At 41.4% G+C, this 18,765-nt stretch overlaps 1 protein-coding gene across 2 annotated transcripts in view; it reads left to right on the forward strand.

The window, feature by feature from the left end:
• The window catches only part of LOC121269666 (CXADR-like membrane protein), a 133,706-nt gene that overhangs the window by 88,883 nt on the left and 26,058 nt on the right, over positions 1-18,765 (forward strand). For both annotated transcript variants that reach the window (XM_041174460.1, XM_041174459.1), the window contains exon 2: positions 9,683-9,840. In XM_041174460.1, coding sequence (XP_041030394.1) covers positions 9,683-9,840 — 158 coding nt within the window. The remainder of the gene's footprint in view (positions 1-9,682; positions 9,841-18,765) is intronic.

Genomic DNA, 18,765 nt, shown 5'->3' on the forward strand with positions numbered 1-18,765 from the left:
AATCCTCCATAATCTTCTTTCTGGCGCTGTGGGAGAGAGACCAGGAGAAAGGCAACATTTTCCCAAGTGGTGAGAAGAGTCTAGAAGAAAGAAACTTTCTGTGTGGATGGAGGAGTACTTTTGTAGCACTACCATCGGCGAGTTTTCTACACTTCATAGGGACCTGTCTCATAGCAACATTGGGATCAGAACACCTGGATGAAATGTGACTCCCACAAAATTAAAACCTCAATCCTCAAAGGCACCTCATAAAATATAGTAAGTTGTCTCACTTGGTACGCCCATCACACAATATGAAATATGTGAAAATATGGTTTAAAGTGTTAAATCAACTGAAAAGTACCCATTAGGTAAAAAGACAAATGTCTGGCACTGAGTAATACTTAGTCATTCAGGCTCAGTTTTCAGCTGATGGTCATAAACACAGTTAATGATACCAAAATAGTCCGATAAACTTGCAGTTTACATCCAGTCATGTATTTTCCCAATCTTTTCAATTACCTTCAGCCAAGTTTAAATTGTGTCCCGCTTGGTGCCCTTCTAGATTGGTACTACTGGCATTGTTGTAGCTTTTAGTCTATTGGATAGAATTCCAAATGTTATGACTGAAGCATTCTAATCTTACATTTCATTGAGTTTACTGCAAATTTAATCAAAATTGGAACAGAATTACAAAATTCAGCTGTAATTCATCAAAATTGTTTTAAGTAGTTGTTTGGTAGTACAGCACTTGAGTATTACTGAAAAAAGAGACATGTCTAAGCTTTTCGTCTTGCACTCAGGTCACTTGCAAGAATACCAATATAAGAGGAAGACAACTGTTTATACTGTATGTGAAGAGAGTGCTGATTGGTTGGCAAATGAGTTTGCCATGGAGAATGCACTACTGGTGGTGACTGACAGTTAACTGCCAAGCATTGTTTGAAATTTAAACCAGGCAGCTTTATCCTGATTGGTCAAGGCATTGCCCTGAGGAATGAGTCAGCAAATGTCTGTCAATTGTTGTCTCCCCTTATATTGGTATTCTTGCGATTCTCCTTGTGAGTGCAAGGCAAAAAGCTTGGATATGTCTTTTTTTCAACAATACTCAAAATTGTTTTAGTGATGATATTGTTGTCTCAGTGTGTCATAAAGTACTCACAAAGCTGAAAAGTATATTCTGATAAAGCTCAACACACTTATTGTCCTAAATTATGTCCATGCTTCCACTGTATTATTGCTGAATATGGTATTGATAAATTTTGATCTAAATCTGTACACTGTGCAGTATGGTTATTAGTCACAGCCTAGTATATGTCAGAATGTGTATAGATCTCTGGAATTTGCAAACATTAATACAACATGAAGCTAAAAATAACGATTTTAAACCCCAAATCTGGGAGGATGGCCATTTAATTTATCATTTAGTTGACGTTTTTGCCACTTTAACATATGTGGTCTGTCATAAATAATCAGATAAACAATGTCGCTTATTGAAGCTCAAGGAATGACATGATGGTATTTGTTTTTTTTATATAAATTATTGCAAAGTATATCACAGTGTACAAGAAGTTGTTAATGTTTTTTTTGTTGACTAAATAGTTCAGCTGACATAGTAAGATAAACTATTATTCCTGCTCCTTTAAATACAGCCAGCATCTTGTCAACTAATCTTGTGCCTGCATACTTTTACTGACATTTGTTGACAAATCTAGAAATATTAACTAGTTCTGGAATTTTTAATAGCTAGGTGCTAAAGTTCCTGACTTCATTATTTTTAGCTAGAAAGTGGTATAATTGGCAGGTAAGTGCCACAGAGTCAGAGTGATTACAGCACAGAAGGAGGCCATTCAGCCCATAGAGTCCATGCCAGCTCTCCATAGAGCAATTCAATCAGTCCCATTCCACAACTCTATCCCTGTAATCCTACTAGTTTATTATCCTCAAGTGTCCATCCAATTTCCTTTTGAAATCTGTGATCCTCTCTGCTCCCAACACCATCGCAGGCAGTAAGTTCCAGCTCAATCCTCACGTCCCCCCCTGCATCTCACACCTTAAATCCATGTCCCATAGCCCTTGTATGATCAATGGGAATAGGAAATGGAACAAGTTTTCTTTGTTCATCTGATCTAAAACTGTCATAATCTGGTACACTTCTATCCTCGCAACCTCGTCTACTCCAACGAGAACAGCCCCAGCCCCAGAGCCCTAACTTTGTAGCTAAAATCCATCATCCCTGGAACGATTCTGGTAAGTCTTCTCTGCACCCTCTCAAAGACCCTTATATCCTCCCTAAAGCATGGTGACTAGAACTGGATACAGCACTCTAGTTGTGGCCTAACCAGAACTTTGTAGAGGCTCAGAATAACTTCCCTGCTTTAGTATTGCTGAAAAAAAGAGACATTTTCGGTTGAAGCTTTCGTCTTGGACTTATCAGGATAGTCCACGATAAAATACCAATCGGTATGAAAAGAGGATGCTGATTGGTTGGCAAGTGGACTCTGATTGGTACAGATGTTGCCTTGGAGAATGCACCAGTGGATGGTGACTGACAGTTAATTGCCAAGCATTGTTTGAAATTTAAATCAGGCAGCTTGATTCTGATTAGTCAAGACATTGTCCTGGGGAATGAATCAGCGAGTGGCTACTACTTATTTTGTTTAGCTGAAAAAGGTATAATTTGTGTACATTTCCTGCGTTTGTACTCAATGCCTCTATTTATGCTAAAGAATTATTTGACCATATGCCGATGTTTACATTGTTTACAACAGGAAAAGTCAGCATTTGCATATGACCTTTAATATAGAAAAACAAACCAATGCACTTCATGGTGGGGGTGATCAGAAATAAATGGATGCTGAGCTAAGGAAGAAGATATTAAGGGGGTGGCCAAAGCCTGGTCAAGGAGATGAGTATATTCTGATGAAATCTCACCCTTCGGGTGAGGGTCGAGAGAGAGAAGGTGTGAAGGTTTATGGAGGGAATTCTAGAACATGGGGTAGGTGGCTGAAAGACCGGCAACCCATGATGGAACCAATGGAAGGGGTGATGTACCAGTGGTGGGCCAGTTTCAGAAGTTTTGGGGAAGTTGTAAAGTTGGAGGAGGTTACAGTGATAGGGAGGAATGAGGCAGTGAAAGAATTTAAGCAGGAGAATGAGAATTTTAGACCTGTGGCGTTGGGGGACAAGGAGCCAATTTGGGTCAGCATGGATAGGAATGAGGAACAAGCAGGAGCTGATACAGATTAAGATACAGGCAGCAGAGTTTGGGGTGAGCTGAAGTTTGCAGAGTATATTGAGAGGCCAGATGAGTGGGGAGATGGCAAAGGTATGGATGAGGATTTCATCAGCAGATGGACAGAAGCAGATGAGGAGGCAGGCAATTTTATGGAGGTAGAAGCCTTTGTGATGGAATGGATATGGAGTTGGAATCTTTAAGTCTGGGTGAATATAGTGCAAACCAGGGAGTTAAGCAGATCTTTTGATGCTTCGGTATGCTTTAGTTGTGTAGACTGATCTATGGCTAGAGAGGATACAATGCTAAAACAAGAGCCTAACAATACGTTTTAGAGAAGGTGTGCAAAATATTCAAGTCTAATACATGTTGCACAATAATATTAATTGGATAAAGATTTCATCATTGATCTGAATGAGACGCACATAAATTTATGGCAAACCAGGAAAACAATGCCGAATAGCAGCACCAAAAGCAGAATTGCAGCTACAGGGAAGGAGACAAGTGCACAAAGAGTTCATTTCCCAGTTCTTCCAGATCCTGCAACAGGTACTATTACTTTCTGATGGAAATATCTTAAATCATACAACTTTTTTTTAATTCATTCACAGGATGTGGGCTTCACTGGCTGGGCCAGCATTTATTACCCATCCCTAGTTGCCCTTGAGAAGGTAGTGGTGAGCTGCCTTCTTGAACCACTGCAGTCCATGTGGTGTAGGTATACCCACAGTGCTGCTGGGGAGGGAGTTCCAGGATTTTGACCCAGTGACAGTGAAGGAACGGCAATATATTTCCAAGTCAGGATGGTGAGTGACTTAGAGGAGAACTTCCAGGTGGTGGTGTTCCCATCTATCTGCTGCCTTTGTCCTTCTAGGTGGTAGTGGTTATGGGTTTGGAAGGTGCTGTCTAGGGAGCCTTGGTGAATTCCTGCAGTGCATCTTGTAGATGGTACGCACTGCTGCTACTGTGTGTCGGTGGTGAAGGGAGTGAATGTTTGTGGATGTGGTGCCAATCAGGCAGACTGCTTTGTCCTGGACAGTATCCAGCTTCTTCAGTGGTGTAGGAGCTGCTCTCATCCAGGCAAGTGGGGAACATTCCATCACATTCCTGACCTGTGCCTTATAGATGGTGTACAGGCTTTGTGGAGTCAGGAGGTGAGTAACTCGTTGCAGGATTTCTAGTCTCTGACCTGCTCCTGTAGCCACAGTATTTATATGGCTAGTCCACTGTAACTGGTTTTTCCCATTTGGTTATTGCAGACCTCTGTAATGAAGCAATATGAGAACATTTTTGGATGTCAGGAGGATGTTAAGTTCTAAACAGCTGAGATACCTGTGCACAGTAAGTCCTCTAATATACAGTCTGTAATGTTGAACTGAGGTGGGAAGAATTATTGCAGAACTCAATCCATGCATACTTGGAAATGTGCACATAGCTTGATTGACCTAAACCAATGTGTGTTCTACTGATTAAAAGGGACTGATGAGACATGACAGATGGTTCCTTTCAATCAGCAGAGAGTAGAAAGGTAGCCAGACAGAAAGTAAATGAAATTACTGGCTTCAAATCAGCAATAGGTATACAGGTCATCTTGCTTAAATTGGTCTGGATGAGGTTGGGCCAAACCATCTACTGCACTTTTGGCTGCAGCACAGAAAACTTCTGGCATGGCATTAGTGCCAAAAGTGCTTTACAACAACTATATCAATATGTTCGGCAATGAAATACAACTACTGCAGAAAAGTGAAGGAAGAGGAAGGAATATTATACGCCGACTAATATGTGAATGCACATCATGGCATGATACATATAATAATGACACATGTAATAGTGATATATATATAATAGAATAATACACTGTGCAATAATATTGTGTAGCATTCTGTAATAATTTTGTAGATAATCTCTCAGTTGTATTGTAAGACAATTCCATCCCCACCCCCTCCTCACATGACTGCTACAAGCATCCATATATTGCTTTTGGCCTGCATTAGATTCCATTCCTGTACAACTTTCTATATGTCTTATATAAAGGGACATTGAATTCAAAAGCAAGGTGGTGATGATAAATAGAGATTGTGACACATCCATAACGGAAAGGATATTTGAACCATGAAAAAGCCAGAACATCAATTTACTAGGTTTGTAACAGGGATAAGAGGATATAGGTATGAGGAAAGATCACACAGACTAGAGCTGATTCACCAGAGTAGAGAAGGTTTAAAGTGGGGTGGTGTTGAACACCAAATATTTTTTTTTGTTCTGGGTAGTGAATCTGTAGCAAAGAACAGAAAGAAAATTAAGATTAAAAGAAGTGTAAAACAAGAGATTAGAAAAAATTTTCCATGCAGAAAGGTTTGTAGATTATAGAACAAATTAGTGGAAGTTGCCAATGAAGCTGATTTAGTCATAATATTTAAGAGGGTGTTAGATAAACACTCAAAGAAAAATATAACATGGCACAGAGAAAGAGCAGGAAAATGGGACTGGGGGAGTGTGGCAAGGCATGAAGAGCCAAAGTGACCTCCTGAAAGAACTTTAAACTTGACAATTCAACATCTGTGTGGCGCGGGCAGTTTGTTCAGTATTTCATTTACATCCTTCTTCAGATCTTTCACCAGCTCTTGTAGTGGAATACCTGTTCTGAGCAACCGCATACTTTTTGTTCTCACCAACACAGTCCAATCCAGGTTTATTGGTGATGTAATCTTTCAATACAGATCTCAATCCCAGCTTTAATCTAATTCATTTCTGATAAACTACCATTATTAATATCTCAATACAAGTGCTCCTTTAGTTATCATTCACAGAGCTGAAAAAGTCTTATCTAGTCGTGTTTAACCGCATCCTACAATAATTTGCATCGGAGCTACAATTGTTTTGCAAAGGCCACACAACCAATATATACTTCATAGATGACAAACTTTAAGCAGTGAGGTATATAGTTACAAGTTATATCTTGATCAGTGAACCCTGTGAGTGAGGATGTATATGGGAACATGAAATGAAATCAGAGTGGGCAGTTCAAATCCACTGTATGTCATTTAGCAATGTCAACAACACCCGCACTTCTGCTGGAATAAGGAATTGTTTTTTACTTCTATTGGAACATGTTCCGTATTTGTTTCCATTTCCTTATAAGAATTGGAGAAGGGGCGATTGCTACTTGCCAGTGGCATTTTCACTTGGGAGAACCATAATCATTCTTTTTAACCTCCTCCATGGGCTTCAAACTGTTCAGCATCTATACAATTGGGCATGGCCCAACCAACTGATTGATTGATTGTGTTCTGGATAATGTTTCATGCAGTGAAAGATCTGGTTAAGTTACTGCACTCCATTCATTTTCTGTAGTTGTCCCTGCTTTGCAATTTTTTTTTATAACAGGCAGTCAGTTTTAAAAAAAAGTTGTGCTGTGGCAAAAGCAAAACCATACATCAAAATTCCTCACATCTGTATTCTCTAAAAACTTTGTTTCATTAGCATGAGCATTCATTTTTTGCTTTGACTTCTTTAAGTCATTGAAAGAGTTCCATTGACCTCTGGCTTTTCTCCATTAATCTGTCAATTCCAATCCAGATTGAAATTGAGAACTCTCTCCTTGTTTCAATTGACTACATTCCTGAGATGATGGTTTTCCAAATTTAGTAGCACCATCTAGTAACCATTTTGGTTAGCCCACATTTTCAGAACCTCCCTATTTTTCCTTTGCTCAATGAGATTTCTTGTTGTCTCTTTATTAAGAGAGGGAGGGTCAAACATGGGGAAGTGTTATACAGTTGATTTTCCATCAACTTTTCTTGGTGGAAAGATTGAACTTTATTTACAAGACAGCAGCAGCAGCTCCATGTGCATCAAACTCTATAACTAAAGAAGAACTCTATCCTAGAGGTTTCCTGCGCTGCTAACTCATAAGTTTACACATATCATGTGATCTTACAACACATGATTATTCTTAAAGCTACAGTGCTATGTTTATCAAAACTATAATTACTACAGGAAGAATGGAAATATTTTGACAATAAAAGTTTATTGTGAATTTTCCACTGATTGATGCTATCACTCAGTTTGAGAAAGGATTAATTCGGCTTCTGCCAGCTGAAGCAATTGTGTCCAAACCGATGATGGTGTTTTATCCATGTTGACCCATGAGCTGCTTCTAATTCATTTTATTCATTAAATTTCTATATCGCAATAAATAGGAGAAAATGTTTGTCACTGCATTGAGGTTAATTGATATTCATGCCCTCAATAGGGAAGGGCTTGAAGGAGAAGGTGTAGAGAAATATTTAACGTTTCCATCCATGCCAAATTTTGAACTAGATTGGATGCAAGTGGTTTTTGACTTTAAGCAATGAGAATTTAACTACCCTTTACAAATCTCTCCAAATTTTTGTTTCCTTTGACTTCAATACAATTAAAATTTGGGAGAGATATGAGATGGGCACAGGAATCGATAACCACCCTATTGCCCAAAGTCAATATTACCCCTAATGTTTCTTACTGCTCTTACTCCAGAGATGTTCACCACATCAAGTATTAAAATATCTGAACATTGATACTTCTATTAAATAATGCACTTACCATAAGACTATTAATTATGTAGCTGTTATGGAAGAAGTGGTGACTATATTTCATCAGTGGACAGCCCACAATACCCTCAAAATCCTGGTCAAAATGTCTAAGAGAGGTAGTGAGTGGAATCTTGTGTCTCCACCACCCCCCCCCCCAACTTCACCCTCCCTCTGCCATAGTGAGTTTGGTTGTGGAAGGGTGGCAGGTGGGGACCCTCCACCCCAATTAAATCCATGATGAGAGGTCTGTGGATGGCCTTCCCTCAATGCCAGCAATTGCCCTTAAGTGACCAGTTAATACTCATTTAAATGCCTCATCCCACTGTCACTGGTATTAACCTAGCTGGGGGGAGGGGGCGCGGGGGCACATTGTGCGGGACGCACAACAAGCAAAACCCTGTTGGGTTTGCTTGTGGGCTCCAGGAGGAGTTCCTCATTCAAAGGCACTCAATGCCTAATTGGGGGACCCGCTTAAATCCACACCCCTGCCTTTATTGTTGACCCCCCTCACCCAACCTCCCCATAACGCTCAACTCGCGGACCCAATCCTGCCATCATTCACCTGTGCCTGGGTCCCTCCTCAACCCGAGGGATGGGTGTAGTACCTGTGAGTACAGAAGAGCTGCCAGCCCAGGGCTTCTGACCCCAGGGTCCTTGATCCCAGGACAAGGCCCACAACTGAACCGTTGAATGCCTGGGAGGCACTTAATTCGGTGGGCCTTTCCAAAAAAGAAGCAACACAAGGCTCCCATCATTGGCTGAGACCCTGTCACCTCCATTTAAATCTAGCCCAGAGATTCAAATAGAAATGCGGGGGTTTAAAAAGCAGCCAGGTGCAACATTTTTGCAATCAAGCTCCTGGCATTCAATAATTCTAGCAAATAAAGTTGGTATCGAATTTAGGTTTATATATCAATTTGTTTCAGTAGTACCACTCTTGTCCTTGAATCAGAAGGTTGTGTGTTGAACCCCCAATCCAGGTTTGAGCACAAAAACCTATGCGGCACTGAGAGAGTGCTGCTTTGTTGGAGACATTAAACTGAGGCCACACCTCCATGTTCAACTGGACAGAAAAGCTCCCATGGAGCAATTCATGAAAAAGAGCAAAGTAGTCTATTGTGGCCAATATTTACCTCTAACCAACACCACCAAAACAGATTAATTAATTAACAGATCATTTGTCTCACAGTGATTTATAGGACTCTGCAATGTGCAACTTGGGCTGTCATATTCACCTATGTAATAACGGTGACTGCACTTCAAAAGTAATCATTGGCTATGGGACATCCAGATGGTGGGAAAGATGCTATATAAATAAAAGCTGTTTCTCTACAATTAGTGAAGATGGGAATTTCACCACAATAGCTTAGTTGTAACCTTAGAGTGATATGGCTACCAGGGAGTGAATGTTCTAAGTATATGCACATCATAAATGCGCAAATAATTTAATGATTACTGTAGTTCTAGGAATGTTGCTAGAATGTTACTTGAGGAATGTAAAGAGGTGGGCATAATTGTAAAGTTACTGGCAGTAATACTAAGTGACTTCAATATTATATAACAAATTGGATGGGTGAATGAATCAAAAAGAACTGGGAACAGAATAGGTACACATAATTTGAACTTTTTATGGAAAGTAAATGCTGACATGGACTAGTCGGGTCAAATGACCTATTTCCTTATTTAAACCTTGGTGTAACCATAGAGAATAGGGAGAAGGTTCACAAAGTTTTGTCTTTTTGGAAACTTCACATTCTTAGGGAGGTCATCTAGACTGGGTGAGCCCACGGCAGTGCAAGTATCACAGGCTTGGAAGTATTGCATCTGTGGACCAGTCTGATTTAACGGTTTCTAATACTGTACCTAACATTGTTCCTTTCTGTTTGGGATTTAGGCTATGCTCGCTTGTGGACTGCAATTGCCCAGTCTGTAGTGAAGAAGGTTGAGGAGCAGGATGTTGTTCTACCATGTCAGCATCGCTTTGGTCATTTAGTATCAAAGAATCTGGACATTGAATGGCTTTTGCAAGACTCTGAACCCAATCAGAAAGTGGTGAGCATTCCTTTTTACAGATGGTTTACATTATGGTCAATTATTATTCCAATTGTGTTAATGTTCAATGAAATGGCTAAATTGCATCATGTTACATTATAGTTTGTTCAGCTGGCATATGATTGACCTTTATGCTGAGGTTTTTTAAAGTTAAACACACAAGGTTCTTTGTAACTCCCTTTATTATACAGGGTATGGATATATCAGGTACCAGTTTATATTAACATAACCTTTTTGCAGGCAACTTGCATTCTTGAAAAGATTTACCAACTTCAGGAAGACCTGCCCTTGAGCTCTAATCCATTTATTTTAAACAAATTAATGTTTACACTAAAATAACAGAGAGGGGAATTTGTGCTTATGTTTGGAGAGTCAGGTTTACTCTTCATCCCAAGTGATACAGAATATAAAAGCAGGGAAGTGCAGCTGTGTTTATTCAGAGCACTGGCTGCTTCCCTTCTGGATTATGGGGTTAAAATTTAAATTCAGCAAGGGCAGGGGGAGGTAAAAGGGCTGCTGTTATATACCCTGCTCATTGAATGGAAAAGAGAGTCAGGCAGGATGTATAACAGTGGCTGATAACTTCCAGTGTATTTAAGCCCCATGGTATTCTTTCTTGATTGTCCCATCTTTAGAAGGATACACATCCAGAGAAGATGCAGTAGACTGAAAACTGGAAGGCAGAGACAGTTATGATGAGGGAATTGGTAATTAATGTAATGGATTTATAATTAAATTTATTGATAATTATTTAATATTATGTATTAATATAATGAAATTAATATAATTATATTAGGTATAATTCCCTGTAGATGAGGAGGTGAAGGGTGATTTTATTAAATAGCAAAGGGAATTTATAGTGGAGTAGAAAGGGCACAACTCTTCTTCACTGAGGAATCCAGAGAAAGGGAACATATTTCTTAGAATTCAAGTTTTAAGCTAGTTACATATTTCCATACAAAGGCAGGTGAGAATGTGAAACACAGCTCCAGAAGGTCATATATAAAACCAATTCAGGGGATTTAAAGGAGATACATATTTATTTGGGAAGTAAGATTATGAAAAAAAAGGAAAGTAAGAATTAAAAAGATAGAGCTGCCAGTGGCTAACAAGATGCTAGAGCAGGCTCAGTGGATCAAGCAATCTATTTCTGTAGAACATTGACTCCAGCAATTAAGTGGGTATGGTGTGTTTCATGGTTAGACCGCTTGCCCATGGAAGAAGCAGACTTGATGGGACAAATAGACTTTTCTGATTCAATGCCTTTTTATTTACTTAATGACAACTTGTTGCTCAAGGCAAAAAGTTCTCAGGAGAGTTGCTCACTCACAAAGGATTGCAATGGATTTTTCTTTGGACACTGCACTGATTAACATAAACTGGGTGGGAAATAATTTAAGCATTCAAACCAGAATTTTCAAAGACTTTTGATTCATGCCTACCCAAATAAGTAGTGGTGCTTGAGCTGGTACTATGCCAGCTCTATCACTAATGTGACCAGAATACATCCCTTCAGTGTTCCCTTCCTTGCTGTAGTGACACAATAATGTTCCATGTTGCTTCACCAACTCAATACAACTGAACACTAACAAAGACATCATTACATCAGTTTAAATATTATGGTTAACAGCTGCACGGTTTCCCTGAAACAGAATAGGAAAAGTGACTTGTTTGTTGTCAGGCCTGTGACATAGATGCTCTTGACAGCTTAGGTTGACTGGCCTGTCATATTTCCCTGCTCTGATGTCGGAACTGTTTGCAGTCTAAACTCTACTCCACCACTCCCTTTGCAGCATAACTGAGATGGGGTCTCATTGCTTTGGGAAAATGGGAGTATCAGTGTATTGCCACATGACATCCCACCGGATCTCTGCATCTTGCAGATATCATGAGTCCATCTGACGACCTTTTTTACTACATTTCAATATGAGTCAAATATAAAATATAAGATAAACACAATCAAATTTTTTTTTATTTTACTCAAATTGAATTGCTTTGCATGTGCTAATGGACAAATAAACAAGTTGGTCTCTCCATCGATTAAATTTGGCAATAGAATGACCAGAGTTAATGTATTAATCTGATCCCAGGCTTAGATCTGGCATTGTAATTAACAGGTAAATGTAAGATTTCATAGAATTATGTTGAATGCATAGCATCCACATCAGTGTTTACACTCCACACAGGTTTCCTTTTTCTTAATTAATTCATGGAATGTGTGCTTCGCTGGTTAGGCCAACATTTATTGCCTATCCCTAAATGCCCTAAGAAAGTGGTAGTGAGCTGCCTTCTTGAAGCAATGCAGTCCATGTGGTGTAGGTACACCAACAGTGCTGATAGAGAGGGAGTTCCACGATTTTGACACAGCGACAGTGAAGGAACGGAAATGTATTTCCAAGTCAAGATGGTGCATGCCTTGGAGACGAATTTCCCATGTGTGTGCTGCCATTGTCATTCTAGATGGTAGCAGTCATGGGTTTGGAAATTACCGCCTAAGGAGTCTTGATGAGTTTCGCAGTGCATCTTGTAGATGGTACATACTGCTGTCACTGTGCATCGGTGGTGGAGGGAGTGAATGTTTGCAGATGGGGTGCCATTCAAGTGGGCTGCTTTGTCCTGGATGGTGTCAAGCTTCTTGAGTGTTGCTGGAGCTGTACTCATCCAGGCAAGTGGAGAGTATTCCATCACACTCCTGACTTGTGCCTTGTAGATGGTGGACAGGCTTTTGGGAGTCAGGAGGTGAGTTACTCATCACCCTATTCCTAGCCTCTGACCTGCATTGCAGCCCAGCATTTATATGGCCAGTCCAGTTCAGTTTCTGGTCAATGGTAATCCCCAGGATGTTGATAGTGGCAGATTCAACGATAGCAATGCCATTGAATGTCAAGGGGTGATGTTTGGATTCTCTCTTGCTGGAGATAGCCATTGCCTGACACTTGTGTGGCACAAATGTTACTTGCCACTTGTCAGCCCAAGACAGGATATTGTCCAGGTCTTGTCACATTTGGACATGGACTGCTTCAGCATCCGAGGAGTCGCGAATGGTGCTGAACATTGTGTAATCATCAGCGAACATCCCACTTCTGACCTTATGAAGGAAGATCATTGATGAAGCAGCTGAAGATTGTTGTGCCTAGGACACTACCCAGAGGAACTCCTGCAGTGATGTCCTGGAGCTGAAATGTTTGACCTCCAACAACCACAACCATCTTCCTTTGTGCTAGGTATAACTCCAGCCAGTGGTGAGTTTTCCCCTGATTCCCATTGACTCCAGTTTTGCCAGGGCTCCTTGATGCTACATTTGGTCAAATGCTGCCTTGATGTCAAGGGCAGTCACTCTCACCTCACCTCTGCAGTTCAGCTCTTTTGTCCATATTTGAACCAAGGCTGTAATGAGGTCTGGAGCTGAGTGGCCCTGGCAGAACCCAAACTGAGTGTCAGTGGGCTGGTTATTGCTAAGCAAGTGCCATGTGATAACACTGTTGATGACCCCTTCCATTACTTTACTGATGATTGAGGGTAGACTGGTGGGGCAGTAATTGGTTGGCTTGGATTTGTCCTGTTTTTTATGTACAGGACATAGCTGGACAATTATTCCACATTGCCTGGTAGATGCCAGTGTTGTAACTGTATTGGAACAGCTTGGCTAAGTGTGCTGCACGTTCTGGAGCACAAGTCTTCAGTGCTACTGCTAGAATGTTGTCAGGGCCCATCGCCTTAGCAGTATTAATTGCCTTCAGCCGTTTCTTGATATCACATGGAGTGAATTGGATTGGCTGAAGACTGGCATCTGTGATACCGAGGACCTCCGGAGGAGGCCGAGATGGATCATCCAGTCGGCACTTCTGGCTGAAGGTTGTAGCAAATGCTTCAGCTTTATCTTTTGCACTGATGTGCTGGGCTGCCCCATCATTGAGGAAGGAGATATTTGTGGAGTCTCCTCCTCCAATGTGTTTAATCGTCCTCCACCTTTCACGACTCGGTGTGGGAGGACTGCGGAGTTTAGATCTGATCCGTTAGTTGTGGAATCGCTTAGCTTTGTCTATCACTTGTTGCTTATGCTGCTTGGCAAGCAAGTGGTCCTGTTTTGTAGCTTCACCAGGTTGACACCTCCATTTTTGTATGAGCCTGATGCTGCTCCTGGCATGCCCCCCTGCACTCTTCATTGGACCAGGGTTGATCCCTGGATTGGTGGTAATGGTAGAGTGGGGGATATGCCAGGCCATGAGGTTACAGATTGTCCTGCTGCTGTTGATGGCCCACAGCCCCTCATGGTTGCCCAGTCTTGATTGCTAGATCTGTTCAAAATCTATTCCATTTAGCATGGTGGTAGTGCCACAGATGTGAAGATGGGACTTTGTCTCCACAAGTGGTCACTCCTATCGATACCACCATGAACTGATGCATCAGCGGCGCACAGGCTGCTGACGATGAGGTCAAGTATGTTTTTCTCTCTTGTTGGTTCCCTCACTACCTGCCGCAGACCCAGTCTAGCAGCTATGTCCTTTAGGACTCAGCCACCTCAGTCAGTAATGGTGCTACCGAACCCCTCTTGGTGACCGACATTGAAGTCCCCCACCCAGAGTATATTCTGCTCCTTTGCCATCCTCAGTGCTTCTTCCAAGTGGCATTCAGCATGGAGGAGCATTGATTCATGAGCTGAGTAGGGGGGGGGGGCTGGGTTGTTGAGGTACGTGGTAATCAGCAGGAAGGCTTTTTGCCATGGTGACTTCATGGGGTCTGGAGTTGAGGTTGAGCATTCCCAGGGCAACTCCCTACCGACTGTATACCAGTGTGCTGCCACCTTAGGTTGGTCTGCCCTGCCTGTGGGATGGGGCATACCCGGGGATGGTGATGTTTGGGACGTAGTCATACTCACGGAAACATACCTGACAGACAATGTCACGCTGTTGCTTGACTAATCTGTGAGAAAACTCCCAGTTTTGGCACTAACCCCCAGATGATATTAAGAGGGACTTTGCAGGGTCGATGTGAGTTTTCTGTTGTTGCTTCTGGAGCCTAGGTCAATGTGTGGTTCTCAGCCTGGTTCCATTCCTTTTAGGCTTTTTAGCGGATTGATACAGCTGGAGTGGCTTGCTAGCCCATTTAATAATCAACCACATTGCTGTGGATCTGGAGTCACATGTAGGCCAGACCAAGAGAGAACGACAGATTTCCTTCCCTAAGAGGGATTAGTGAAATAGATAGGTTTTTACAACAATGGTTTCATGGTTATCATTCGATTTTTAATTTCAGATTTTTATTGAATGCAAAAATTTCACCATCTGCCTTTGATGAGTTTTGAACCCTGGTCCCCAAAGCATCACCCTAGGCTGCTGGACTACTAGTCCAGCAACAATACCACTAGTCCAGCAACAATACCACCATGCCAACACCACCACCTCCCACCTTTCTGCATCTAACACCGCCAGTATAACTTCTTAATCCTTTAATTCTTATATGTTTGTATAGCTTCTATTCGTTAGAAAGCAGTTGTATTTGATGGTTGTTAAGATTTTCAGAGCAAAAATCGTGACTATCAGATTCTTTATGCTGATATAGGAACAGGAAGATTACCATTTGCTGCATTAAGTGCCCTGGGACATTTTAGAGGCACTATGTGAATACAAGTTCTTGTTGTTGTGTAACATTGAGCTTTCACCTCTGAGAATACAGGATCAGATTCTGCTGCTGTTCCAGTTCAGTCTATAATATGAGTGTGGATTTCATTAGTCAAGTAAAAAAAAGAAAAAACTGCAATTGCTGGAAGGCAGAAAGAAAAATAGAAAATTCTGGAAATGCACTCATCAGTTAGCATCTGCAGCGAGAAAAGACAGGTTAATTTTTTTGAGCAGAACCCTCTTTTGTTAGCTAGTTGTTTAGCAATATGAATTAATGTAAAAGAGTTTGAATAGCCTTTAGGGCAGAAAGCCTTCACCCTTGTAGAGACAAACAGAAGGCAGTCACTCCGTATTTCATGTGTTAAGATCATGGATATTAGACAACTTCCTCATGAATGGATCAGCTGCTAAGGCCAACAGCATGCAACGTAGAGTGATCTAATCCTTTTTTCCTAAACGTCACTGCCAACAGACAGAGAGGCTGCACTGCCCTATGTTGCTGCCAGAAATGGGCCACATGGAGGTGTGTGACTGAGAGAAAAAAACTAGGGTCCTTCAAGCTGTTTCATTAGCACTTATTCTAACTGGTTGCAAATTGAAAGTGGAGCCTGCAGTTGTCAGCCCTAGTTTTACACCCACCTGCATGCGTTAGTGATGTGACATGATGGTAGTGAGGCCTAAATGTCCTATTTCTGTTCCTACCTTTTTACATTCATTCACTTTCCTAAACTGGAGTACTGTGATATGACTTGTTGGCAGTCAGTGATTAGCTGAATGGTGTAGGTGGGGCTGTTGCTAGTTTTCCAATTTTTATATATAAATGGACAAAGGTAAATCATTTCTCAAAAGAAACACTGACTTTAAACAAGTTCCAATCCAATAAAGTCAGTGTACCGATTTGCATATTTTTTTAGCCACCTCTTCAATCCAACCCACATTTAGAAGTTAGAAAAGTTGAAATGTGAATCGAAAGTTTACATAAAGTGATGTGTGTCCAAAAATGAAGTCAGAGGAGTAATAGAACAATGAAACTCAGCCTTTACATTCGCCCTTCACAGTAGAGTGCACCATCATTCAATGTTCTGTCCATTCTAGTGGCCTCAGTGAATGTATAATGATGTTTTAACACAAACGTCATTGGCATATGGCATTATGTCAGGAATCTAGGAAACCTAAAACAAATTTTGTTTAACAGATATTTCACCTTCAACTAGCTTACGTTTGGAAGGAATTTTAAACAAGTATTTAAAATGTATAAACTTAGCTTGCTACGAGCTACTGATATTCATTGCATTTGCTTGTCTAAGAGGCAGCCAATTATTCATGTTGAAACTTTCTCTCACTTTATTAATGCTCTCTGTAACCTCCTCCGTGTTTATAACCCTCTGAGATGTCTGCATTTTTCCAAGCCTTCTTGTGTATCTCCAATTTTCAATGCCCAGCTGTTGGTGGCTGTGCTTTCAGATGCCTAGTTCCTAAGCCAGTGGTTCCCAAGCTGTGGGTTGCGACCCCAGTTGGGGTCACGGAAACAGCAAATGAGGTTGTGTGAAATAAAACTACAGTAATCCCATACAGTGTGGTACAATACAGGACTTTAGATATCATTGCAGATACTGGAACAACTCTTCTTTCATGTTGACAGGAAACAGGCCAGGTCAATATACTGTGAGCTGGAAATTTGTATTATGAGCTGCTGTCTCTCTGGAGCCTTGGAACTTTCTGCAGTGGCTCATTACCAGCCCTGCAGTTTCGTCCCAAACATCCAATCAAGGCTTCACCTTCCCAACCACCCACCCATGCTTGCTGATCCACCATCTTTGCCTCCCTCACTTGCTCACTGGCCCTCAATCACAGCCTCGCCTAACCACTGTGTGCTCACTGATCTTACAATCACAATTTTCCTCTCAATGCTCGCTGCAATGGTTTGTGCTTTATCGATTGTGCAGATCACGGCAGTCCTTCAGCCGGCTTCACTCTCTCTGCAGTGCGGCCTCACATTCACTGCTCTGCATTCATAGGATGTTGGCATCGCTGGCTAGGCTAGAATTTATTGCCCATCCCTAATTGCTCCTGAGAAGGTGGTGATGAGCTGCCACCTTGAACTGCTGCAGCCCATGTGCTGTAGGTACACCCACAGTGCTATTAGGGAGGGAGTTCCAGGATTTTGATCCAGCGACAGTGAAGGAACAGAGATATATTTCCAAGTTAGGATGGTGAGTGGCTTGGAGGGGAACATCCAGGTGGCGGTGTTCCCATGTGTCTGCTGCCCTTGTCCTTTTAAATGGTAGTGGTCGTGGGTTTGGAAGGTGCTGTCAAAGGAGCCTTGGTGAGTTGCTGCAGTGCATCTTGTAGATGGTACACACTGCTGCTACTGTGCGTTGGTGGTGGAGAGAGTGAATGTTTGTGGATGGGGTGCCAATCAATCAGGCTGCTTTGTCCTGGATGGTGTCAAGCTTCTTGAGTTTTGTTGGAGCTCAATAGCCTTAGAAATGTGAGATATCTGAGAATAAAAGGTGGAGCTTCCTCTCTTGAGCCAAACCCAGGGAGCACTTACACTGAGCCTGTACAATGTGATTTTGAGGAACTATGTTGTAACATGCACGTCCATGCATCTCATTAGGCCTGTTGAGTACATAAAATAATTTGTACGAAGTACTGTAAAAATATAGACTTTCATATTTATATAATATATTATATGTTGATCTTTAATAATTATGCACTGAATGTTACCATGCTGCTTTATTGCTGTTTTGTTTCTGTTGGTTTCTGGTGTTGCATTAATTTTCAAGTGTTAAAATGAGGTTACATTTGAAAATAGTTTGGGAAGTGTTGCTCTAAGCTCTGGAATTCCCTTCCTAAACCACCCTGCCCCTCCATCTCTCTCTTTTCCTTTAAGATTCCCCTTAAAACCTAGGGCCAGGATGGAAAATTCAGAAGGGCAGCCAAATGTCCATGACTTTGGGTGGGAATTTCCGGTCCCGCCAGCTTGGCCGTTGATCAAGCTTTTGATCGTCTGACTTAATGTCTCCTTCTATGTTGTCTGGTATGCTTTCGTGAAGCACCTCGTGACATTTTATATAGTTAAAGGTACTATATAAGTGCCAGTGGTGTTGTTGTTATATTGTTGTGGGTCTGTACTCAGTCTCCTGGGTTCCTGTCACAGAGCCACAATCCTGGGGCTTTTCACCTGCCTACTTCTACTGTCTTCATCCCTCTTGCCCCACTTACTTGTTTTTTAATTCTATTTCCCTTTTCACTCACCGTGAAGTGCTGATATCCTGCTGCTCGTAATATTTATGAATTA

Source organism: Carcharodon carcharias, chromosome 25 (genome assembly GCF_017639515.1).
Source record: "Carcharodon carcharias isolate sCarCar2 chromosome 25, sCarCar2.pri, whole genome shotgun sequence".
In the NCBI taxonomy this organism is placed as follows: Eukaryota; Metazoa; Chordata; class Chondrichthyes; order Lamniformes; family Lamnidae; genus Carcharodon; species Carcharodon carcharias.